The sequence below is a fragment of the Balaenoptera acutorostrata genome, chromosome 5 (assembly GCF_949987535.1).
Source record: "Balaenoptera acutorostrata chromosome 5, mBalAcu1.1, whole genome shotgun sequence".
Lineage (NCBI taxonomy): Eukaryota > Metazoa > Chordata > Mammalia > Artiodactyla > Balaenopteridae > Balaenoptera > Balaenoptera acutorostrata.
The window spans coordinates 71,882,462-71,909,324 of NC_080068.1; the positions used below are offsets into that span (position 1 = coordinate 71,882,462).

At 42.3% G+C, this 26,863-nt stretch overlaps 1 protein-coding gene across 4 annotated transcripts in view; it reads left to right on the plus strand.

The window, feature by feature from the left end:
* The first annotated feature begins 438 nt into the window (after nt 1-438).
* CORIN (corin, serine peptidase) overlaps nt 439-26,863 on the plus strand; it is a 261,407-nt gene continuing 234,982 nt past the window's right edge. For 3 of the 4 annotated variants that reach the window (XM_007180749.2, XM_007180751.2, XM_007180750.2), the window contains exon 1: nt 630-989. In XM_007180749.2, coding sequence (XP_007180811.1) covers nt 747-989 — 243 coding nt within the window. In that variant the 5' untranslated portion in view covers nt 630-746. Of the gene's footprint in view, nt 514-629; nt 990-26,863 lie in introns of those variants that run through there. The other variant, XM_007180752.3, reaches the window with a different exon arrangement.

Below are 26,863 nucleotides of genomic sequence, written 5' to 3' on the forward strand. Positions count from 1 at the left end.
GAATGGTCTAGGATGTGATGAGATTTGGGAGAGCCGAGAAGTTACTCCTTTGCTCCCAATTACTCGGTCTCCCACAGCCCAAATGCTCAGGTCTCGTCCTCTTCGTGCTGCCGTCGCGGGGCGTAAGTTTGGGGGTGGGCATGGGTAGGGGGACCCGCAGTAAGCTTGGCTTCCCCTCTGCCCCTGAAGAATAACTTCTTTGAATACAAAGAGGTGGGGTTGTAGAGGATCTGTCATTAAGGGTTCTTATGGGTGGGACCCAGAGATGGGAGTGAAGGGAGGTGGGATCTGTCGAGCAGACAAAATGTGGAGCCCCTGTCCCTTGAAGTTCAACTTGTCTCTTCCTGAGCGAGGAGCAAGGCATCCGTAGTGCCTCTCCCAGGGGCACGCAGAGGAGAGAAAAGCGATCAGGATAAGAGTGGACGGAGGAAAAAGCGAGACATGTTTTCCACGAAACAGTCCCCCGCCCGCGCTCCGGAAGAGCGCTACCGCCCAGCCGGGGCCCCGGAGCGGGTAAGATCCACGAACCGCGCTCTGCCGCCGAACAGGTCGCATGACCTCTCAGTCCGGATGAATTCAGGGTCAATCCCTCCCGTCCCGCCCCCTCCTCCCCTCGGGTGCCTCCTTCTTGCCCTGCCGTCGGTGAGCTTCGGCTGTCCCAGCGCCACGCTAAGCACCCTGTGACCAGTCCTCGGGCGCACGGTCCTCCATCCCGGTCGCCCAGAGTCCGGGACCCTCCCAGGGTCATGGGTAGGGTTTCCTTTAACGCTCGGGTCGGGTCGGTCCGGGGACCACGCTCTCCTTGCCCGAGGCGCTACCGCGTCCCCTGCAGGGGCGCCCTCCACGCATCAAGTGGGCTCGGCGGCGCCCGGGCGCCTGAGGAGGCTGCTGAAGGAGCCGTCGGAACCAGCCCCTCGGGGGTCCGCGGCTTCTTTTCTGCGCCGACGCCCGGCATCTGGAAGGACCGCGCAGCCTCGCTTGCCCCAGACGTAAGCCTCCCTTCCCGGCCGCGCGCGCCTGGGTCTTCATCCCTCTTAGAGCCCGGACTCGCGCCCGGTTCCCCTGCAACCAGCGGTGCCGGTTATCCTTGGACCATCTGAGCGTGGACATCTCAGCACCATCTGAGCGCTGCCCCTTGCAGGGTGCTGGGAACTCCTGCGTACCCTGCGCGCAAACTTCGTCTGCGGCGAGTACCCGCCTGGGCACACCGGGCGCCGGCCGCCATGGGGGGGGGGCGGGGCTGGGGTAGGGGCTGCGGGTTCGAGCTACTCCGGGTTTGGCGGGCTCCGATCCTGTCCTGGGAAGGGACAACGTTGCCCCTGGTTCGAGAGAGGAAAGGTAGGGAAGAGCACCACGGCAGGTCCTCACTGGCCTGAGCCCCCAGGAACCGGGTCTCTTTTGGGCGCTGCCTTCCTTCTTCGGTGTCAGGAGGGTCCCGGAATCCATTCGCTGCGGCGTGGTCCCCGCTGCGCGGAGCCGGGGACCAGGGACCGCTCTCGGGGCAGGGACGCAGGGCTGCGCTTGTGGGAGGAAGGTGGCGTTGGGTCGGATCCTGCCGGGATTCTTCCCCAGCTCTCGTGGCGAGCTCGCCACTCCGGGTGCCACCCACTCGGGGCCGGTGGATGGCGGTGTAGGCGCTTTTTGCACTGCTTGTCATTCCCGGGACCGAGCCCTAAGCGCTCAGAGCTGCGAGCTCATCAGGGAAGCGGCCGGGCTGGGCGTTCCCAGGGACGCTGTCCCGGCAATTCGTAAAGTAGAGCTTTCCTTCCGCGGGAGACTTCTGAGAACAATGCACTACAAAGACGGGCTCACTCTTGAATAAGACCGCGACGACTTCTCTGTGTCCATCTGTAGTTCGTAGTCTCCCCTCGCCCCCACCCTCTTGGTAAAGTATTCAATAATTTACTGATGGAATCAAAACTCTGCAAAGGAATGCTGACTGCTACCAGAAACAGAGCGAAGTCAGGACTTAACTGGTGATCATTTTCCAAAGACACACATTTTAGCTGAAGGTGTTGAAATTAAAGATGTCGCAACACATTAATTTTGGAAATAACCGTTATAAAATCAGTTTTTGTCACAGCACAACATTCACCAGCTTGTTTGTATTATTTGGTGTCATTAGTTTTGTTGTGCGGAAATTAGGCTAGAAATCAGTCCCTCGAACCAGGTTCCTGGGGCTTGAGAGGTTAGACTAGCTGTCTGCAGAGACATGTGTGATTACTGGGCTGAGCAGTCAGGCTTTCCATAGAATTCTTCCCAGGACACCGAGAGTCACACTAGGATGAAATATTTTCAGAGTTAGTTGGGTATGGGATCACATAAATCTCAAAACCTGGAAATGCTGTAAAGCTTTATTTTGGGGAAAGGACTCTTCCCAGACCGTTCCTTGCAGGATAGGCGTGTAGTACAGTGATGAAAGACTCAGCTAAACCTTCCAGGAGGTTAAAGAGACAAATAAGAATTGCTTTATTAATCTCAGCAAGTATATTTCTAGGCATAGTGAAACTTTTTTAAAAAGATGCAAAATTAGTCCCATTAGAAACCTTCACAACGCTGCAGAAATCTTACTAATAAGAGCACAGCAGGCATCAGTGCCTCCACCACCAACCAGGTGTGATTGTGTCTTAGGAGGGCCATATCTCCCACCTTGGCTTCACGTAGATTTCCACACTTGCTGGCTGTGTGTCCCCACAAGCCCCTCACTTGCCCTTCTCCCTTGTTGGGGGCAAACAGGAGATTGTGGGGAGAAGCTGAGCATCCCCGTATCTCCAGAGGATTAGTGTCATCCCTCTCTGAAACTGGTACTTTCAAATCTCCATACCGTTAATGAGGTGCCCTGTTGCTCAGTTTTCCTCTTTCCCTTACCTCCAGGCTCCCTTGACTTGAAGACCTGTGGTCTTAGGGTTTCTGAGTTTGTCTATGGCTGGGGGGAATGGGAGCTCCTTGAGGACCAGGAAAGCTGGGTTATAGAATTTTTGCTGAATGGGTCCAAGGAAGAAGGGTTTATTTAACGTGCCACTTTGGCCTTAATAAGTTAGTCAACAAGCATGCATTCATGCATCCTGTTCTTGCCTGATTAAGTGGAGAATGGGGCTGGTTGTCTAGAGGATATTGATTTGTACGGAATACTTGATCCACACTAAGAACTCAAGTAACTCTCAGACTTACCTGTTCTGCAAAATCGACTCAGACACACATATGTGTACACACACACATGCAGACACACACACTTTTGTGTTTCAGACTGTTCAGAGAGGGTGGATTGAATGGAAGACATCACAAGAGTGAAAGGTGCTGTAAATGGAGTGCCTTGGTGGCTAGAGTATGTATTTTGGTGTCAAAGCCAAATTCAAATCTCTGGCTCTGGCCGTTAAAAGCTGCAAGGCCCTGGGCAATCAAAAAATCTTGCTGAACCTTGATTTCCTCTTCCAGCCGATGGGGATAATACCACTGAATATCTATAAGGGCATGGTGAGCATTAAGGAAAGAAATATGTCCTAGAAAAACTCTACATAATAGTTATACATTCTGTGAAGGCTCCCTTACCTGTTTTTATTTGTAGAGCTGGTCCCATCTCACATTTATGAGCCTCTCAGGTTTGTCTCCACAGCTAGCCTTCTGTGATTCTACAGCTGTTCTCTCCAATGGAGTAGCTACTGGCCACATGTGGTTATTTAATTAATGCGGTTACTTACATTAATCAAAATTAAATTAAAAATTCAGTTTTTCAGTCTCACTAGCCACATTTCAAGTGCTCAATAATCACATGTGACCAGTGGTTACTGTATTAGACAGTGTGGACAGAACATCTCCTTCACCGAGGAATGTTCTCTTAGCTCTAGAGCTTTCTTTTGCTTGAGTGATAATTCAATGAGACTCTTGGATGATAAAAGTTTTTCTGTCCAGCACTCCCTTTGCTTCTTTTTCTCTTAAGAGTGGTTTTGCATAGCTGAATCACTGCCAGGGCATTTGTTGAATGGTAAATGACTATTTATGATTTACATAATTTATATAATCACATAATAAATTTTATATTTAACATTTATTATAAATCAACCAACAAGTGTGTGTGTTAGTCACAAAATCCTTAGAAATTCTACCCTTAGCCTTGATGATTTTTGCTAACAAATTGTTCTTTTCCCTTCACAGTGAGCTTTATGGCTGATGGTTTTTCTGGTTTTAGAGCAGAAACTCTGATATAATAGAGTGAGGCTCTTCTCTCCCCTACATACCTTTACGTGTTGTACCATTTTCCCCAAGAATGACAGTACAGATCTACTTTGACTTACAGTGGGGTTATGTCCCAATAACCCTTCATAAGTTGAAAATATCATCATAAGTTGAAATGCATTTAATATACTTAACCTACCAAACATCACAGCTTAGCCTAGCCTACTTTAAATATGCTCAGGAAACTTACATTAGCCTACAGTTAGGCAAAACCATCTAACACAAAGCCTGTTTTATAATAAAGTGTTGACTATCTCAGGTAATTTACTGAATCAGTAGATTTCAGTAATTTACTGAAAGTGAAAAACGGAATGGTCATCTGGGTGCAGGACTGTTTTAAGTATATCAGTTGTTCGCCGTCATGATCGCATGGCTGACTGGGAGCTGCAGCTCGCGACCCCTCCCAGCATCACAAGAGAGTAGCTTACCACGTACCACTAGCCCAGGGAAACATCAAAATCCAAAATTTAAAGCGCGGTTTCTACTGAATGCGTATCGCTTTCACACCATCATAAAGCAGAAAAACCGTTAAGTCGAGGACTGTCTGTACTAGAATCTTAGGTTCAATGTTTGGATCAGAATCCTCTGAGAATGGTTAATTTATTCAAATTTGAAATTAATACTCCACCTCATGCCATAGGACCCCTTACTGAACTTATCACCATTTGACAGACTATGTATTTTACTTCTTTATTTTGATTATTTTCTGTCTCCTCCTACTCTGAGATATAAGCTTCATGGGGGCAGAGATTTTTCTTTGCTTTTGTTCACTGCTAGAAGAGTGCCTGGGACAGAATTCGTACAAATTAACTATTTGTGAATGAATGACTATACAGCAATGTATTTGAAAGTAGCTAAAATAGAGAGATGCTGTATTAGTTTCCTAGGGCTGCTGTAACAAGTTACCACAAACCTGGTGACTTAAAAACACTGAAAATTTATTTGCTAACAGTTCTGGAGGCTACAAGTCCAAAATCAAGATGTCTGCAGGGCTATGTCCCTTGAAGGCTCTAGGAAAGGATCCTTCCTCCCCTCTTCCTAGCTTCTGGTGATTGCTGGCACAAGAGTGCCAAAGATGGCATTTGGCTTGTAGCTGCATCCCTCTAATCTCTGCCTCTATAGTCACATGGCCTTCTTCCCTGTGTCTCTGTGTTCTCCCCTTTTATTACAAGGGCACCAGTCTTATTGGATTAAGGCTCACCCGAATCCAGTATGATGTCACCATAACTAATCCCAAAGGCAAAGACCCTATTTCCAAGTAAGGTCCCATTCTGTGGTTCTGGTGGACATGAATTTTTGAGGGACACTATTCAAGCCCATACAGATGCATAGATAGGTAATCCTTTCCCTGCCTTGAGTTTATTCTGTTTCTGGGACTTTGCTAAATCTGCTTTAGAGCGTAGTCTATAATATTTATTATTCTTATAGGCAGACAATCACCATGCAGGCTGGGAGATTATATGTGCTTTCCATGTGGGTGTGTAGTACATGGGTTGGCTCACTTTTGGATTACTGAGTCAGCTGCCCTTTCCTGAGCCTGTCACTGTCCCCAGCCCTGTCTCCGGTCTCTCCTTCTTTCTCTTTGCTCAGAAAGAGCCGCTGTTGTCTTGCAGCACCAGTGTGTCTGTCTGCCACATCCTGTGATGGTTCTGCAGCGGTGTTTGCTTGGCTCTGAGCTCTGCTGAGGGATGCCTGTAAATTATGTTTTCCTCTCAGCCTGCTGGCAGTTGCCCCCATCAGCTCACCTTACAACAGCTGTTTGAATATTCTCCTGCTGTACATTTCTCTGTGTCCAAACCATCAGAGCTGGTGGTGACAAGTGTAGTGTCAATGCTTGACAGGGCTAGCTGGGGATCCAGGGTGGTCCTGTAGGTGATCCATCTGGCCATGCAGTATCAGTGCTGAAACCTGCAAGCAGCTCAAGAGCACATCTGTGGAGAAGGGCCAGTCAGCCAACAGGCTGGCTTAGGAGTAGGTCAGAAAATACAACGGAGGGTTGTGAAGATCATTTTGGTGCCACTAGTTTGAGCTTAGCCCAGGTCCCCTTTGAGCTTTTGGGCTGAACATTTAAAGAGTACCTTTTGTTTCCAGTATTTGGGAGAGTTGTAAAGAAAAGTCCTTGTGCAGTTATGAAAGTAAACGATGTCAGTCTCTCCAAAGCCAAGAAGGTCATTCTGCTAAAGTGTCACGGCAGCATCTTAAAGGTTGATGGCTCCAGGAAATTTTAATCTTGGGCTCCATGAACCCCATGAGTACTGAACAATCTCTATGAACAGTTCAATGTGAATTTTTCTGGCTAGGGCAACGTAACACCCTGAGAGGTTAAGAGCTACGTGCTAGAACAGAATAACATCAACTTACAAGAATTCAACTACGTAGCCTGGACAAAAAGAGGAGTCGATTTATCCATTTATTCAACACACATTTATGTGCCAGGCATAGTACCGGGCACTTGGGGTTCACAAATGAACAAAATAGAGATTCATGCGCATGTGAAGCTTAGCTTCTAATTAAGCAGTAAACACTAAATCAGGAGCGTGGGGAAGAGAGAACTGTTTAAGTAGTATGAGTCACTTTGCCTGTCGTTCTGATCAGTGCCCTGGAGTGAGAGCAGGGGATAAGAGAAGGGAATCTGCTGTTCATTTCAGAACCCTGGTACCTTTTATATGTATCCAGCTTGCAGTCTTACGTGTGGTCCTGTGTTTAAAGATCTGTGCCTTTTTGTCCTCTAACCTCAAGCCAATTAATTAATCTGGTACTCAACTGTGGAACCTGTTCCATCTCTGGAAAAACTGACTGTGTGGGATTGATTGACAGAAGTTATATCGGTCTCCAGTGTGGCATTTTCCTAAGGATTTTCAAGGATTATTTTGACTGTACATGACTTTCAGCTTTGAGTGCCTATTTCAGAGTCTCAGCCTGCAAGCAAGGTGCCTCTTCTCTGCAGCATGGTTTGGAAATCGAAGCTGTGTGATTTTACTTAATACTTGTCTGTGATCCTTTAAAGCAATTTTGTCCAAGTTGAGCACAATCAGAAAAGGGAGCTCTAGTCTTTATCTGATACTAAGTTGCTGGGAGACTTTACAGAAAGACGTCAGTTAACCTGTTTGATCCTGGTTTCCTCATGCATAAAATGAGGTTGTTAGACTAGACACTCTCCAAGGGCCTTTCTAGATCTAAAGGCTGAGATTTTCATGTTGCAGAGAAAATGAGCAGCACATTGTACCCTTTTCCTTTTTACTTCCCTCCGCCCTTTCCGACAGCCGAGAAGTGCTGCTGGGTAACGGGCATCCTAGCTGACCTTGACATCTGCTTCCCTCTTTGTGGGTCTTTGCCAGTTCTTCTCACAGCAACCTCTGCCGAAGTGCGACATGGCCTGTTCCACTCCAAGGAAGACTGAGCAGAGGAAATCTGCTCACCAGAGGCCAGGTTTGTCTGGGGATATCTTCTCTGGCTCTAAGTCAGATCTGAGCGTTTCACCTAGGCATGCAGCTTGTGGGTGGTTGAAAGGGTGGGGAGAGACAGTCATTCGTGTTGGGGGCCATCCAACAGATGGTCCACATCAAGCTGGGGGCCAGGCACGCCTCTATGTTGGCTGTGGGTTTGTCATAAATAGCTTTTGCTATCTTGAGGTATGTTCCATTTATGCCCACTTTGGTAAGAGTTTTTATCATGAACGGCTGCTGAATTTTATCACATGCTTTTTCTCTGTCTATTGAGATGATCTCCTGTGGTTTTTGTCTTTTCTTTTGTTGATGTGGTGTATCACATTGATTCGTGTATGTTGAACCATCCTTGTGACCCTGAGATGAATCCAACTTGATTGCGGTGTATGATCTTTTTTATGTGTTGTTGGATTCACGTTGCTAATATTTTGTTGAGAATTTTTGCATCTATATTCATCAAAGATATTGGCCTGTAATTTTCTCTTTGGGTGGTGTCTTTGTCTGGTTTTAGTATCAGGTATGCCTCTAGCTGAGGAGTTTGACACAGGATAAAGTCCTCTTCCTTAAATAGCTAGGTAGGACACACACCCCTCTGCGTTCACAGTTAATAAATAAACAATCACAAAAATGTGTTCAGGTTGGCAAAGGAACAATATTTTCAGGTAAAGAGGGAGAATTCTGGGATCTCTGAAATTTAGGAAGATTAGATATAAAATAACTCAGGAAGTAGAGTGAGCTTGATTAAATCATTAAACCCAAGCCAAGATAAGCTCAAGGCAGCCCTGGGCACTGTGGCACACAAACGTAGCTCGGGTTCTTATCCATCACTTATTAGATGGGTGCCACTCCAGCAGGTAAATTTCCCTTAGGCTCAGTTTCTTTCTCTGAAGAATGGGAACAATATTCCTCTCACAGGATTGTGATTGAGGATTCAGCAAAATTATGCTTTAAGAAAGTGCTTTGTAAGAACATGAGCTGCTAGATTATTATTATTTTTTTTGGTTACTGTTATCTAGTGGAGAATTTAGTTGTGTATGTCCCTATATAACATCCCTCTTGATTTGAAATCTCAATTCTGTGCAGTCAGTTGCTCTCCCTAGAGAAGGTTGAAAGAAGACATATTGCTTTCGATGTCTAGGCTCCCTTATAACTATTAGTAAGACACAAATAAAGCTATTGAAATTTAACATCACCCTGCTTCCTTTGTGGTCTATAGCAGGGCTGTCCAGTAGAAATATAATGTTGGCCACGTGGGTAATTTAAAATTGTCTATGTTTGAAAAAGCAAAAAGAACAGATTAATTTAATTTTAATAATATGTCTTATTTAACTCACTATATCCAAGATTTTGCAATTCTAACATGGAATCAATATAAAAATTATGAATGAAATACATTACCTTATATTTTTCATACTAATAAGTCTTCAAATTTCAATACTCTTACAGCACATCTCAATTCAGATGAGTCACATTTCAGGTGCTCCATGATCACATGTGGCCAGTGTCTCTACCGTATTAGATAGTACAGGGCCATAGGGAGTGTGGTAAGTTAGATAATGGACCCGCAAATATATCCATATCCTAATCCTCAGGACCTGTGAACGCCACCTTATAAGGCAAAAGGGGTTTTGCAGCTGTGATTAGATTGTGTGTTAAGATTTCAAGATGGGGAGATTGTCCTGGATTATCTGGGAGGAACTGATGAGACCACAGTGTCCTTATTAGAGGGAGGCAGGAGGGTCAGTCAGAGGAGAAGGCAATGAGAGGATGGATGTAGAGACTAGAGAGATGTGCTTTGAAGATACAGGAAGGGCCAGCAGCCAAGGAATACAGGCAGCCACTAACAGCTGAAAAAGGCAAGGAAACAGATCCTCTCCTCAAAGCAATCAGAAGGAAACAACCCTGATGACACCTTGACTTTAGCCCGGTGGAACTGATTTCAGACTTCTGACCTCCAGAAATGTAAGAGAAATAAATCTGTGTTGTTGTAAGCCACGGGTCGCATTTGTTACAGCAGCCATGGGAAGCTAATTCATTAGGAATACTCTAATGTTATTTCCCAGACTCTTCTGAGGAGGCATTCCCGTGGCTACATCATCTTAGACAATTGCACTTGGCTTCCCTGCAGCCTGCCCGGTGCACCCATTTCTAGGGTTGCTGTGTGGGACTGCCATCCTCCCAGAGCCCTGGGGGCTGTTTCTTACTCTGACTCAGTTGCAACCTTTGATAGCAAAACTCAGCTGGGAGAGAAAGGGTAAGGTACACAGGAGAAAAAAAAAAAGGTTTACCAAGAATTATTGGCTCTCTTTACTATCTGCTCAATGTTGTAAATCTAAAAATGTGCTAAAAATAATGTCTATTAATTTAAAACGATGTACTGCCTGTGGGTTTGATAGGGATAAAGTTTTGTTCTTGTACCTTTATCTAGGGATGTTTGTGACCGTGTGATTAGGCCAGTAATCCTCCAGGTTTAGCATGCTTGAGAATCACCTGCAGGGCCTGATGCAACACAGATGGCTGGGTCCCACTGCCAGAGTTTCTAACTTAGTAGATGGGGCCCCATATTTGCATTTCTAAGAAGTTTCAGGTGATGCCAATGCAGCAGGCAGGCAGGTGGGCCGGTGAGCAGGTAGGTATTGGGAGAGCCCCTGCGAGTACGTGGCGTGAAGGCGGGACTTCCGGGCCTCGCCTCCACGGGGTGGGTGGAGCCCCATTGCTGAGAAGACCCGCGGGCTGGCTTCCCTCACCGCACCAGAGCACACACAGAATCTTCTTCCAAGGTAAGCTCAGCAGTCGTTGCTAAGAAAATGCAGAGTCGCCCCAGTCCCCTTGCTTAGCTCTGTTTTGTGTCTCCCACCCTGCGGTCTAAAGTAGATGGCACTCCCCAAGTCTCGGCTAAAAATACCTCCTTTGCCACAGGCCAGCTGACTTCTCAGATTTCCCAGCTGAAGAGAATGCCCCCCCCCCCGACCTGGGGTTGCCCCTGTGGAAAGTCTATAAGCAGAAAATACCAGGTTAAAAAAAGCTCTGGGGAGGCCCCTGAAAGCTCTCACACCCAGCTGCCTACTTGGGGTGGCCAATTCTGGCCACGGGGACACAGGTGGCAGGATCACGCCGGGAGCGGCGGTGTTTGTCCGGTTTCGTTCTGTAGAAGAGTTCTGCCAAACTTTAGAGACCAGCTCCCTCGCTCCCCCTGGTCTTTATGGGTTTTTTTTTTTTTTAAATTATTTATTATTTATTTATTATTTATTTTTGGCTGTGTTGGGTCTTCGTTTCTGTGCGAGGGCTTTCTCTAGTTGCGGCAAGTGGGGACCACTCTTCATCGCGGTGCGCGGGCCTCTCACCATCGCGGCCTCTCTTGTTGCGGAGCACAGGCTCCAGACGCGCAGACTCAGTAGTTGTGGCTCACGGGCCTAGTTGCTCCGCGGCATGTGGGATCTTCCCAGACCAGGGCGCGAACCCGTGTTCCCTGCATTGGCAGGCAGATTCTCAACCACTGTGCCACCAGGGAAGGCCCTATGGTTTTTTAATGTAAATTCTAGACTTGGTAACTATAGTCCTAAACCTGGCCTATCCTGATTTTCTGAATAACATTACAGCTGAGCTCCCCAACCTTCCCGAAATTAAAGCAGAGATGAGCCTTTCTGAAGGTGTCCTTGGTGATATCTTGGAAGGAGCGGACTTGTATGTGCACCCAGATCCGAGGTCTGGGTTCCTGGGGACAGCTCCAGCTTGCCTATAAACTCCCTGCCCATGGCACAAACAGGTTTTTTTTTTTTGTTTGATTTGTTTCCTTTTTCTTTTTAAATTGAAGTATAGTTGATTTACAATGTTGTGTTAGTTTCAGGTGTGCAGCAAAGTGATTCAGTTATAAATACATACATATATATTTTTTTCAGATTCTTTTCCCTTATAGGTTATTACAAAATATTGAGTATAGTTCCTTGTTGGTTATCTGTTTTATATATAGTAGTGTGTATATGTTAATCCCAAACTCCGAGTTTATCCCTCCCCCTGCTTTCCTCTTGGGTAACCATAAGTTTGTTTTCTGTGTCTGTGGGTCTATTTCTGTTTTGTAAATAGTTCATTTGTATCATATTTTAGATTTCACATGAGTGATATGATATGGTATCTGTCTTTCTGACTTACTTCACTTAGTATGATAATCTCTAGGTCCATCCGTGTGGCTGCAAATGGCATTATTTCATTCTTTTTATGGCTGAGTAATATTCCATTGTATATATGTACCATATATTCTTTATCCATTCATCTTTCAGTGGGCATTTAGGCTGCTTCCGTGTCTTGGCTATTGTGAATAGTGCTGCAATGACATTGAACACCAACAGTTTTGTTTGTATTGTTTTAACTTTACCTCTGTCAGCTGAATGTCATTGAGAGGAACAAAAATGCTCTCTGGATAAGAAATATATACTCCTAACAAGCAGTATTCTCCAATCATTTTGTGTCAGAAATTCCTAAAAGCTGACGGCGCCCTCCCCTGCTTCCTTAAAGAAAGCTTTCCCAACAGGTGAGACATATCTTCTTTCCAGAAAAATTATTTATTCTCCCTACGGGAAGTAAACAAAAGCCATAGGATAACTATTTTAATTTTTTAAAATTAAAATTAAAACAAACTTTTAATTTATTATTTTTTTAATTTGTAACATTTTTTTTTCTTTTAAAATGTTTGTTGTTTCTCCACTCACATTTCTCCAAGACCCAGGGAAAATATAACAAATTAATCTTGGCCTTTTCCCCTTAATAGGCCTTGTTTCCCCAAGACAAAGGGAAAATGCAACAAATTATCCAGCTTGGCCTTCTCTGGATGCTCTGCTGTGAGGCGGGGAAATAGGTCAACTCTGATGGGAAGTAATGAGTGCAGAGCTTCTGCGATGGTCTGGCTGTCTTAGCATAAAACATTAAACACACACAACACGCATCCTCACAAGCTACTGACTGAAAAGTAGCTGAGAAGGCTGCAAGAGCGAGATCTTGTCATTTTATTCCTCTTTTATATGTGTTAAAAGTGAGAAAAGAGTGAAAAAAGAATAACATTGATTGCTTTCTATAGACCTCAAACCTTTGTGTGGATTCTCCTTTTCCTCCCCCTTTGCTGAGCAACGGAGCCCGGAATCTGGTCCGGGAGCAGAGCAAGGTGCCTCCGAGGTGCCCTGAGGGGTAGTGCAGTGGCTCAGAACCCAGATGTTGAGGACAGCATCGCCGTGGAGGGGGGGCCTGTGGGACGTATAGGAGCCCAGGTCGGATGAGGAGGGTGGGAGGGAGTTCGGCTTAAGGTGGAGGGTCAGAGCTGAGCAGGATGAGGGAGGCGTGGACACGGGGCAGCCAGCGTGGGATGTTGGAGCTCTGGGCAGGGTGAGCGTGGCACCTCCGCAGGTGATGTGGTCGGGATAGTGGGAGAGTCCTTACAGACTGGGAGACTGATCAAATAAGCTGAGAACAAGCCAGGTTTTCTGTTGTTGGAAGGAGTTAAAAATATAGAAAGGCAAAAAACTAGATTTATAACCCTGATGGGATTGGAATTGGAGATACGGGTATAAATGCATATGTTTCAACATATAAAGGTAGATGTAGAAATAAATATAGATGTGAGCGTCTGTATGTATGTGTGTGCACACGTGAGGGCACACACTGTATAAATACATTTTCCCCTCCAGCTCTGTCTGCTGAGAGAGGCTAGGAACAGCCGCAAGCTAAGAGCCATGAGCACGCCCTGTGAGTTTCAAGGGACCTCCAGATCTTGGTTTCAGATACCATTTTCTGCAAAAAGAAACCAGGCTCCTTGGAGAAATGGCTAATTCCAAAGGCGAGACAAGGAAAGTACAAGATGAGTCCAAAACATCTTGTTCCAGAAAGCAAGAAAGTGCTCAAAGAATGATGTGGGCAAGTTCAAAGGACACAGAAGCCAGCTTGAATTGGCTCCCACTGGCCAAATGGAGGGCAATTTGAGCATCAAAAATAAATAATGGAAGTACACATAATAAAGTATTGAATAAAATAGGAAACCAAGAGCCCAGGCATATGTTAATAAAAGAATAAACTGAAAGTTTGAAGGGCTGGGATATTTATATTATTTCAATATTCCACTACAAAATACTTATTGATTACGTGGGAGGTGTGGCAGACACCATGTTTATCATGTGATTGATGGGATTATCATCAGTAAAGGGACAAATTGATAGGATGCAATGAAAAGAGTGTAGTATCACTTTTGTGATATTTCTGCTAAAGATGTAATTTAATCCTAAACTACTACTAAGGAACATTCTACACGATAACTGGCCTGTAATTTACAAAAGTGTCAAAGTCATGGAAGTGGAAGAAGACTGAACGAGACTAGAGAGATATGAAAATTAGGTGTAATATGTGATTCTAAGTTAGACCTTTTTGGTTTAAGGGGTATTATTGGGACTTGGCAAGACTGGAATGGGTTCTGAGAATCAGATGGTAGCAATGTATCAATGGAATTTCCTCTGGTTATGTAGGAGAATGTCCTTGCTTGTAGGAGTAACATATCCTACAGCGATAGGGCAACCAGTTAGCAACTTAGTGTCAAATGGTTCAGAAAAAAAGCTCTTTGTATTTACTGTGCTTCCAACTTTTCTATAAATATGTGGTTGCTTCAAATTTTTAGAAAAGGGAAAAAAAGTAAATGTTGATAATTTCAGGAGTTTTTTTTTTTTATGTTTGTATCTACACTAACAAAGTTTATTTGTAATCGCCAATCTTTTGGCAACCTTTTCGTTTTTGAAAGCAGTAAACAATTAGTATACTGTTAATACACAATTTATTCTTATACTTCCAGAAGGAGAATTCTCTAACTTCTACAATTGAAAACAGGATTATTTATAATCATGTAATTCACAGTTGTGATTCTTCATTGCATTTTCTTTGGAAAGGATAAAAGGCAATACATCAAGATTAGGCAATTTATTAAACATTTAACGACATCTTTTCATTAGTTTAGCCTTTTAAAATTTCAACCCAGAGGTTTGCCTTTTCATAGGCAAATTAGATATATCCATAATATTGTACATATTTTAAAACATTTATCATTTATATGTTTGCTTTTGTTTCAAAGTGCAGACAACTTTAGCACCGGAAAGAAAGTCAAGAGAATTGACAGATGTTATTCTTTGTGAAATACTACATTGTGATTTTTAAAATGCTTTATTAGTTGGGAATACTAACTGTGGAAAGATGTTAAAACAAAATTTAAAAATATGATGGATGGACCAATGAGATCTGTACTCTCAAAAGCCTTGTTTTTTTCATCATCTTCTTGCAATTTTAGGAAATGTTAAGTAATTCTTAATCTTTGGGACTCTCATCATGAATATGAAACTTCTAGCACAGTTTATAATGTATGTATTAACATATTAAAAACATTGGGAACCATCAGTGGAAAGAAGGTGGGAAGGTAAATTATTACGGCTGAAATCATAATTCTAGTAATTCAGTTTTGAGTGCCTATATGTAAACATTCATTAATATCTCTTGTCATTGAAATATTTTCAATATTAGACTGCTCCCTCTTGTACTTAAGTTGAGCATGTTGAGTTTTTTGGGTTTTTTTTGTTTTTTTCTGAGGTATAATTGATGTACAATATTATATAGGTTACAAGTGTACCATATAGTGATTCACGATTTTAAAGTTTATACTCCACTTATAGTTATTACAATATTTGCTATGTTCCCTGTGTTGTACAATATATCCTTGTAGCTTGTTTTATACATAATAGTTTGTACCTCTTAGTTCCCTACCCCTATATTGCCCCTTCTCCCTTCCCTCTCCCCACTGGTAACCATTAATTTGTGCTCCATATCTGTAAGTTTGCTTCTTTTGTGTTATATTCACTAGTTTGTTGTACTTTTTAGATTCCACGTATAAGTGATAACATACAGCGTTTGTCTTTCTCTCTGACTCATTTCACTTAATACCCTCCAGTTCCATCCATGTTGTTGCAAATGGCATTATTTTATTCTGTTTTATGGCTGAGTAGTATTCCATTGTATATATGTACCACATCATCTTTATCTATTCATCTATTGATGGGCACTCAGGTTGCTTCCATATCTTGGCATTTGTAAATACTGCTGCTGTGAACATTGGGGTGTATGTATCTTTTCAAATAAGTGTTTTCGTTTCTTTCAGATGTATACCCAGGAGTGGAATTGCTGGGTCATATGGTACTTCTAGTTTTAGTTTTTGGAGAAACCTTCATACTGTTCTCCACAGTGGCTGCACCAGTTTACATCCCCATCAATAGTGTAGGAGGGTCCTCTTTTCTCCACATCCTTGCCAACATTTGTTACTTTTGATGATAGCCATTCTGACAGGTGTGAGATGATATCTCATTGTGGTTTTGATTTGCATTTCCCTGATGATCAACGATGTGGAACATCTTTTCGTGTGCCTCTTGGCTATCTGCATGTCCTCTTTGGAAATTTGTCTCTTCAGGTTTTCTGCTCATTTTTTAATCGGGTTGTTTGTCTTTTTGATGTTGAGCTATATGAGCTGTTTATATATTTTGGATAGTAACCCCTTATCAGTCATGTCATTTGCAAAGAACATGTTAAGTTTTAACAAAAAAGGCAGAAGTGGGTTTTGGATGTTCATTTTTTGCATTACCCCCAATTCTTTACCTGGTGCTTACTCTATATAGCACTTACCGCAATTGGAACTGAGTGAACATTTGTATAGCTATTTACTCGGTTTCTTCTCTGGTAAATTGTGTGTTCCATGAGGACGGGAACTATTTGCTTGCCCATTTCTCTACCTTCACCTCTTAGCACAACTTGGCAGATCACCTTCTCATGTGTTGTTAATTTTTTTAATTGTGAGCTCATTTGGGGGGTGGGGAAGGGCTCTACGGATATGCAGAGTAGTTTGGTTTGCTTCTGACAGGCACCTAGTGGAATCACCAGTCTGGGATTTATTTTTATTTTAGTTTCACAGCTTGAGAATTCTACACCTTGACTATAGTATAAATTTGGTGCCCAGGCCTGCTCATGAGGCAGGCTTGGAATTTTTTATTTTTCATAAGAGCTTTTAATTTTTTTCACTGTTACAGATACATTTCTTAGTCCTTTCCTTGGGCTATTTAAGAGGAACTTTTTCTAATCCCCCTGTCACTGAGAATGTGGTCCTCTGAGCACCCTGGCTTGATTCAAGGCTCTCAGCTCCAACTTTCAGCCTAGACCTTTTCTCAGGTTCCTTCCTTGGCATCGAAACCCAGGACCCACGCTAATTGGGCCTATTTTGGGGTCCAGTAACCCGTTCCTCCCCTCACCTCTAATTGCCAGGACTCTCAGTGTCAATTTTCACACTTCCTGCTCTGGATTTCAGTTTCCCTGCCTTTTCTTGCCCCTAAAGATTTCTCTCTCTCTTGTGAATGCAGCTATATAGTTAAATTGGCCTAAACAATAGTTGAAGAAACCGCAGGTGGTTAGATTTGGAAAAGGGAACATGTCAGGAGGGGAGGGAAGTGACACTTGCTAGGAGCCCACACTCTTGGCTCCACTTTTGTACTTTGTAGATACCCAGAAAGCATCCTAAGCGAGAGAGACTACCTTCCTGGCCTTGGGGTGGTAATGGCAGTTGGAATCTCCTGGACTGTGTATAAAATTATTGGGAGGTATTCTATATTTAATAGGACTCTATTGGTTATAAGTTATAGAAAACTTAGAAGTGGCTAAACCAAAGGGGGCGGGGTTATCTTAGGCTTCCTTCGTGTCTCACAGATGCTAAGGGCAGGAAAGCAGGTCAGAATAGTGAATTAGAGGCTGGTGGGATCTGATGAAAGAGAACATGCTCAACTGTGGGTATTCAGTGTCCACAGATAACATACAATGTGCTTCTGGATCAGGACCTTGTGAAACCCTTCACTGGGGAAGGTTGATGGAATCATTTCTCCTCTCCTATCATCTTTCAAATTTTTTGAGGACTCTGATTCCCTCCTCGTCCCTCCCTCGCTAGGAATGGTTGTTTCCTCATACTAGAGTCTATATTACTAATTATAAAGATATTTTCTTTCCTAGGCTGTTTTTGTCTCTGTTTGTTCCCTCCTCCTCTAGGGACACCTCGCTGAGTTTGAAAGGCTTCAACCCGTTTCTGAGTTTGGTTATTTTCCATTTGGATTTCATGTAGGTCCAGTATTCCTTGCTGAGCTTGCTTTTACTTCCTCTTTGCATTCTGGCCATCACTTTTTTTCTAACTGACTCATCTAATCTTCCTCTGCAAGGGCTCCCATAGCCAGAAATATGAAATCAGTGGATCCTGGGTCTACCAAAACCTTCTATGCTCAAATAACCTGTCTACCATTATCCTCCTGAGTTGGTTAATTTCTATCTAAAAGGTGTTCTTCTATCAGGTCTTCATCTAACCTAGGCTTGGATTCAATCTGTTACGGACTGCCCAGCTCCCTTTTAACACAGTTCATCTTTTCCAGATCTTACCCTGTCCAATATATCTAGATTTTCAATAGCTGCTTACCATAGCTGTCCAGTCTTGAAGGCATGGTTCCCTAATTATTCTTGTAATGAACCGTCTATCTATCTGCAGCTTTAGGAAGCTTTCAGTAATTTCTCTGGTCCTTGCCCCCGTGGGGGCAGTCAGTTCATGTATTCTTTGAGAGCTCGCCCTTCCTCCTCTGTTTGGTTTCTTTGGGTTCCCCCCATACATTATCATCTAGTAACTGCCAAGAACATCTCCCCTTTCTAATAGTCTAAAAGTATTAGACCTGGGTATGACTCTTTGACTTTCTATATCTGTCTAGACCTTCAGAGTCACATTTTCTCCTTACTATCTGCTCAGCCTATCAGCTCAAAGCTCAGCCTTTCTCTTAAGGAACTCTGTCTCTTTCTTCAGATTCATCAATTTGTTGGTCTGAAGATAAGACTGTTGTGTTTTTCAAACCGTTCCACATTGCCTTTGACTTCCTGAGTTAAACCACTTCTGTAAAGACAGAACATTCAATTGCACAGGCCTTTTGAATTGCTTTTTTAGCTTTGCATTTGCAGAAGTTTTGTTGAGTTGTATTCTTACTTCACTCCAAGAAGATGGAGTACAGAAAGATAAAGGCTTGCATTCTTTTTTGTTTGTTTTGTAGCAAAACCAACCACGTTTCTCTGACCGAATCCATGAATTAGGTCTCTAAAATCTAGAACCAGCATCAGAGGTTATTTAATTAACAAATTTAGAGCTAATTGGGACCATGTGATGGAGGACCACTAACACCTGTGAACAAGCCCCATGCATCTGAGGTGTTGGTACCTCTACTTGCTGATTTCTTTCCGTCGGCCTGAGTACAATTTATAACAACATAATAGGGCATGGAATTTGGGGTAGCCTTTCTTCAATACCTTTTCTAAGACAGCACAAATAATCAAAAGTAGTTCACATCTACTCCTGGAGAACTCATGGATCTCAGCTGTTTTGTAGTTTCCAGGCAGCACATTTTGTTCTGCTCACCTCCAGGAATTACAAAAGTTTGGTACCTCAGCCTTACCTGAATCACTGGAACAAGCAACACATGTGTAGTTTGGGGCAGAGGCCACAGAGATTGCCCAAAGTCAAAAATCTACATGGGCCACGCTTGGTACAGGTCCACAAAAGCTTAAAGCCCCATGTCCTGCCTGCCCAGGAAATAATCACTCCATGTATATATATTTCTCCCCAAATACCACTCCTTATTCTTCCTCAAGATTCCTGGTTCAATGTAGTAGGTGTTAGGTTTTGAAAGACCTAATAAATTATGCCTCTTTGACGTTGATTGATTGATATTGATGTTAAAAGTCTGTGTTCTTTTATGTGCCAGGTAGGGTGATAGTCACAATTAAAAGGCACAGTTTTTAAAAAAAATTATTTTATTGAAGTATAGTTGATTTACAATGTTGTGTTAATTTCTGCTGTTCAGCAAAGTGATTCAGTTATACACATATATACATTCTTTCTTTTCCATTACGGTTTATCCCAGGATATTGAATATAGTTCCCTGTGCTACACGGTAAGACCTTGTTGTTTATCCATTCTATATGTAATAGTTTGCCAAACTCCCACTCCATCCCCCACCCCCTCCCCCTCCCCCTTGGCAACCACAAGTCTGTTCTCTATGTGTGTGGGTCTGTTTCTGTTTCATTGATAAGTTCGTTTGTGCCATATTTTAGGTTCCACATATAAGTGATATCATATTGTATTTGCCTTTCTCTTTTTGACTCACTTCACTTAGTATGATAGTATCTGGGTCCATCCATGTTGCTACAAATGGCATTATTTCATTCTTTTTTATGGCTGAGTAGTTTTCCATTACATATATGTACCACATCTTCTTTATCCATTCATCTGACATTTAGGTTGTTTCCATGTCTTGACTATTGTGAATAGTGCTACTATGAACATAGGGGTGCATGTATCTTTTTGAATTATAGTTTTTAAAAGACATAATGTTTGATCTCAAAAAATGTACCATCTTTTTTGTGAAGACAAGGCATACACTCTCAGTCTTCACTTAAAGACCTAATGTAAGTTCATACCTATAGAACATAGGAACAGTTTGCTGACTTAGGAATGTGTCTTGCATCCAGAGCTTAGAGATGACGGTGCAGTCTCTGTTCAATAGATGCTTGCTGAATGGCCCGGGTGCTTCTCAGCAAGAAAAGGTCCTACCCTCAGGGACATGTGGAAATAACAGAGGACATATTGTTGGTCAGAGTGCCTGGGCATGGGGACAGTTACTGCTGGCCTTAGGTGTAGCAAAGGTCCTGCAGTATGGGAGAGGGTCCTATCAGTGAAAAACTGTCCTGCTCCAAATGTCAGTGATGTTGCTTCCCCTTGGCCTCCCTCCTCCTTCAACCAACATACACATGCTCTGAGACCCATGGGAATGAATGCGCAAGAAATACTATTGTTTTATCTTGGTGCAAACGTCAAAATTTATGTTTCTTTAGGGATGTAACAACGTGGACTGAGCATGCCCTGCTTCCCTCTGCCCCGTGGTTGACTTGTAGTCCTTTCTGCATACCTGTGTTACTGTCCTGTCACAGGGTCTTGAAGTTACCCATGAGGTCGTATATGGCGGAAGTAAGCTGTTAACTCCCAGTGGGCAAGGACTGTCTTTCCCATCTTTCTATCCCTATAGCCCAGCTGTGCACAGAATAGGTGCTCAGTAAGCATGAGTGGAATAAACCAAACTACTGAGATTCCTAACATGCAACATAGACATGTTTTGTAATGGAAACCTCAACACAGACTGTCCCTGTGTCTTCCAACTAGAATATTCGTTAAATACAGCAAAACGTGTGATGAATGTTAAGTTTGGAATCTATCCTTTTGCTCCAGGTATTCGGAAAGAAATTGCTGCTCCATCTAACACATAAAATCCTTACTTGTACTTTTTTTTTTTTTTTACTGCAGGATTCCTTTCAGCAGGTAGGTTCAGTAGGTTAACTGTTTTCAACATCTGTTTATGTTTTACTTTGCATTGAAATGCCTGAAATGAATTGTTGTAGAGCATAAAATCCATTTTGTCTTGTATGCATTCCCTGATTGTTTTCAGCTGTAGAAAGTCAGTATTTCAGTTCTCTACTCTGCCAATCTGTTTCAATTTTTAAAAGTCACAACATTTCCATCATTACTGCATCAGTGAGTCAATTAGGTCTCTGATGTGCACAAATTCAACAGCTTCCTTAGTGCTACATGAAAAATAGGTTTAGCTGCCTTTGGAAATCTGTGAGCCTCCTCTGGATTATGCTACAGCTTCCTTAGAAACGAGGCGACTTATAATCAGGATGTGAAATTCAAAACATTTTAATGAGTAAATGTTAAATATTTAATTTCCTGGGGGATGGAGAACCCAACCCTTCTTTTTTCCCGCTGTAGTCTCCATTGTTTCCCAAAAAACATACTGAAGAAAAGGACCTTTAAGACTCTCCAATATATGAAGAAAGAGTTCTGTTATTGTATCTGTCTTAAAAGGAATCTTTTATTGCTTCAAGATTTGTGTCTGCTGTAAAATGATAACATTGACATATTTGAGATTGGGGGCAAAGTCATCTCAGAAAAGGACATAGGGTCTTATTTATCTACCTTGTCTAGGTGGGGAGTTGCCTGCTGTTTCTTTCCAAGATCATCTTCAGTAACTGTCACAGGAATGTGACCCTCCCACCTGGCTCTGAAGAAAATGGGCTTTACCTTAAAAGGTTCTCCTGTTGCCTTTGAAGACATCTCCTCATTTGAACAAAGATTATAACTTTCCTCCAGGGAGACTGAATTGAGCAAATTCCACGCTGTGTGTTCAAGAGAGATAGAGACTCTTATAACTTTCTGAAGTTGAAAGAAGCATTGTTATGATCATATTTTTCTTACTTTTGCTTGGCCAATTTCATTTTATCGTTGGAATATTTGTGGTTGGAGCAAGGCATTTATTTTTTATCCCTTATTTGCAGATATGAAGATATGGTTAGTACCGGGTGATAACTTTGTAAGGTCCCCTGGATTTTCAGTAGTGCAGACAATATTGTAGAAACTGCTTCTGATACATTCCAGTCTTTTCTCTCATGTTTCAGACTTCGACTAAACAATACTACCCTCAAAACAAACGCCGAATTGATATGCTGCCTGGGTATTGGACTATTATTACCAGGTCTTCTTGACAGGAAAAATATTTTGTCGGTATTTAGTCTCCGTATTGAACAACAATTCTGGGATGTGTGAATAGGAATCTTGAGGGAAGACTATCTGATGCTGTTGTTATTACATTAATTTTCAAAGGAGAAAATGTGGGCAGGATTGGCTTGCAGAGACATGTGTTCTGCTGTGAATTGAGTAATTTCATTTTGAAAGAGTGCATGAGTTATTTGAACTTTGTATGCTTCAATTAAATGCCGGAAAATGGGATGAAAAGACGTACTGAAAACCAGATGCTTGTTCTTCATGCCTCTTGGGACATTAAAAACAAACATCACAACAAAAAGACATTTGGGATTGGCATAATTTACTGATGGATGATTTTGGAGGCATTTTGCTTCTTGGTAGAGTGGGAGCTAGTATGAGCGAGAACTGACAGATGCCTGGTTTGAGAAGTAGCTAAATCACTGATCTCTTACTCAATAAATCTACTCTCAATCCATGTAAGGAGTGGTTTCACAGTTTATTGAGAACAGAGAGGAAAGCATCTAACAGTGGCAGATTTTTCCCTTCTTAAATAAAGGGGTAACATTAGCTCGTTTTTCCTCAGTGGACAGAGAGTGGAGGTGGGTTGGAGAAGCTCCATCTCTAATACTGAAACAACAATTCAGATCACATTTTGGACTGATGGTTGTGTGCTGTGTGCAGGACAATGTTCCAAGTGGATTACCTATCAGCCAGTGGAGTCTTAGTGTCTGCCTTTTTTCTGGAATGTACGGATATTAATACGTGACAGTGTAACATCTCCTCAGAGCTTAGAGGGAGTTTCGGTGTCCTGTTCAGGCCACACCAGCTGGAGTGACCTTGTCCTCAAGGCAGGCTGTTGCATTGTGGAAACAGCAAAGTGCGAGGGCATTTGCAGTTCACTGCCTTCCTGCCTAAAGAACTAGAGTGCTCAGTGAGCCTCAAGCCAATACATAATGTTGATTTTGGATGGATCTTTCTTAATTGTTTTTACTACTGTAAGCGAATCTTTTGTGGTACGACAGATGGTCACTGAATTTTGCCATCATTTTGCATACAATCCTATCCATTAAAATATGCACTCTCATTAAGAGTATTTTGGTATTTTGACTTGATCATATCATAAACTTCAAAGCAATGAATAGAATTTTACTAAATCCACGAGACTGACACATGGATTTGGACAACCTTTGGGTAGTAGTAATATTTGTGCACCTGAGGGTCACAGACTTAAGTGTTACCTAACCATCCTGTATTACCCAAGTCTACATAATTTCATAATTGTATTTAAGAATATAATCATTTTGGTATTTCAGAAAATCGATAGTATAGCGTCACATTATAAAGGTAGAATTACCCTTCACATTTCGAAATACTCTGTTGATCAGAACCAGTTTATGTACTACTTAAACTCTGCCTGATCTTTGGTCGTAATTTAAACATATCCTATTTGAAATAAAAATATCAATATATCTCTTATGTCTGATGCTGTACCTTAAAGGTTCTAAGCTGATGTTAATCTCTTTGTAGATGGTATCATTAGGTGAATATTATAACTTACAGAGCTCCTGTAGGCCAAAATGGCATATGTTTACCAAAACTTTGGAATGGTCAAGGAATAAGAGTTTTTTTTGTTGTTGTTAATTAGATTTTTGATGTTATTAAATAAAAACTTGGACCTCCTTTCTATTTCAATCTTTACTGTTGAAAATGAGTTTTCTTACACTGTCTTACAGTGTACTAAGCAAATCTTTGAAAACTGATGGTTAGGGCCAATACTTGCATGTGATTCTCAGGGCAAAATATTCTAAGCTATAGAAGTTGTCGAAGAGTCCACATTTTCTGGAATTCCATTTCATTCTCTGGCAGTATTTTATAAATTCTTGATAATTTGCTTATTTTCTTATCATTTTCCACGTCTCCGAAAGATAGAGTAGAAAACTTCTGTAATTAAAGATGCCAGGTAATTAAGGTTTTATTAGATAATTAGGGGAAGGTTTTTAAGATAATGTTGAAAAGTGAGCTCTAGAAAGAAATTAATAAAAACCACAGAGAGGCCATTTCTAAGACGTAGCTCCCATTGTCGAGCTGCAGTGAGTCGTCATCCCCCATTAGGCCATGTCTAACTTGGAAGGAGGATCAAAAGCTCCACAATGACCACGCTATGAGATCTGGTCCTTCATAGGTTTGGGGTCATCCGGGGTCAGCCCTGCATGGCTCAGTGGGGGAAAGCTTAGTCTATCTTTGTAGCCAGAGCTGGAGAATAGATGGTGTGTTCCAGGAAGCTCTGAAAGCTATGGTCTAGAATTCAAACCAAATTGAAAACCATGGGATCTCTAGTCACCTGCTGAGTTTCAGAAAAGGGACTCGCTTTAGATTCTGCCTTTTTTGTTCATTAGCTTGAATTATTTTAATTAAATTACTCAAAGAGCCTCAAATTCCTCTTCTGTAAATGGGTATGGTAATAGCAACCACTTAGTAGAGCTGTTGTGAGCATTTCCATATATAATGCATTTAGAGGAGTGCCTGGCTCATGCGAAATGCTCAGCGGGTGTTTGGCCATATTGTTATTGTTACTATTATTATTATGACTATAATAATTATTCACACATGGAGAAGCATTCAATTCCTTGTATTTCTAAGACTCTTCTGACGATGGGAGGGCATTGTAGAAGAGTTTATTTATTATTTTAATATTTTTCTGGAGTGCCTACTACAAGCCAGGCCCTTTTAAAATACTGGGGTTAAAAAAAAAATAATAAAATAAAATAAAATACTGGGGTTACAATGAGAAGCAAAACCTAACATGGTCCCTGACCTCTTGGAGCCTACAGCCTAGCAGGAATAACCAACATAATCTAATGATCATACAAATACATGTAAATCATAACTGGGATAAAGGACCGAGAGACTGAACTAGTCATGGGTCATGAGTTGATGTTTAAGGGTGAATCCTGAGTGACTCCGGCAGGTGGGGGCTGGGCAGAGGCCAATCCAGGCAGAGAGTGATTATGGGAACTGGGAAGAGCCAGGTGGCCGGTGTGGAGAGAGGAGGGTGGGCATGAGTGGTGTGCAATGAGCCTGGTGTAGATGGGGCACACCTAGAGGGTCTCCAGATCCTGCTACTCCAAGTATGGTCCTCACACCACCAGCATCAGCATCAGCTGGGAGCTGGTAAGGAATGCAGAATCTCAAGCCCCATCCCACACCTATTGGATCAGATTCTCCCCACATGATTCACGTGCACATTGAAATTTGAGAAGCATTGTCTTCGATACCACGTTAGGGAAGTTGGTCTTTGTCTCTCAAGTCTCTGGAAGGTTTTAAGCAGGAAGGTGACACATCCCAATGAGCATCTTGAAAAGATCACTTGGGCTACAGTGTGGAGTTTGAAAGGGGACAAGTGAGGATATGGGGAAACCAGTTAGGAGATTGTTGAAGTAGGTGGAGAATGTGGGGTCTCTAAGGGGACTGGGAAGTGATTGCCCGTGTTTCCACCAACCTTAATTTGTATTGTTTGCTTCCTATTAATCCCCGTTTGAAAACATTTTGGCTATCACACTAGTGATTTGTACTTGAAAATTGCTAATTTGTAATTTATGAAGTTGTAAATTTTTATTCTGAACTTATCCTGATTGATGACATATAAAAGGCACTGAGCTTCTTATTAACAGGAGATCATCCACTGTGGCTGCAGTGAGTAAACAAACTTGATGGTTACATTACTGAGCATGAAAAGCCTAGATGTATGTATGGTGTTTAAAGAGAACTTTTAATAGTTTTTTCCCTCCCTTCCATCAAAAGTAAGTATATCAAAAACCTAAAACTTTTCTTGGGAAATTTTACTGGCCTTTAGTTGTGAGTCATTTATTTAATTGAGGCAATATACATCTATTCTGATCCTACTATATACCAGGAACTAAAATAAAAAGGGATAAAAATAATGGTCTGGGCTATTTGTTGAATGAATTAAACATGGATCTTTACCTCCTGAGATTATAGTTTAGTAATTTTAGTGTGTACATAATGACCATGATCCAAAGTAGAGGGTGATAAATGCCATAGTCCAGTTAAAGTGCTTCAGCTGCAAGTGATAGAATATTCAGATTGAAAGTGATATAACAAGAAATAATTTATTCTTTTCCCCTATAAATGTAGCCTGAAAGTAAGCAGTTTAGGGCTGATAGGGCAACTTCACAAATCCATCAGGGATCCTGGTTCGTTCTTTCTTGCTACTCAGCCATCCTCTGCCTACAGCTTTCATCTCTGGGTCCAAGATAGTTGCTTGATCATCAGCTATTATATCTATATTCCAGCCAGCAGGAAAGAGGAGGGACAATACTCCAGTCTTGGAGAATATTTCCTGGAAGTCATATTTACCATTTCCAAGTTCATCCCATGGTCAAGAACGTGGTCACATGGCCTCACACAGCTCCAAAAGAGACTGGGAATTGCTGTCTTAATTCTAAGTGCTGTCTTTATTCTAAAATTTAGGGTTCTGTTTCTAAGATCAAAG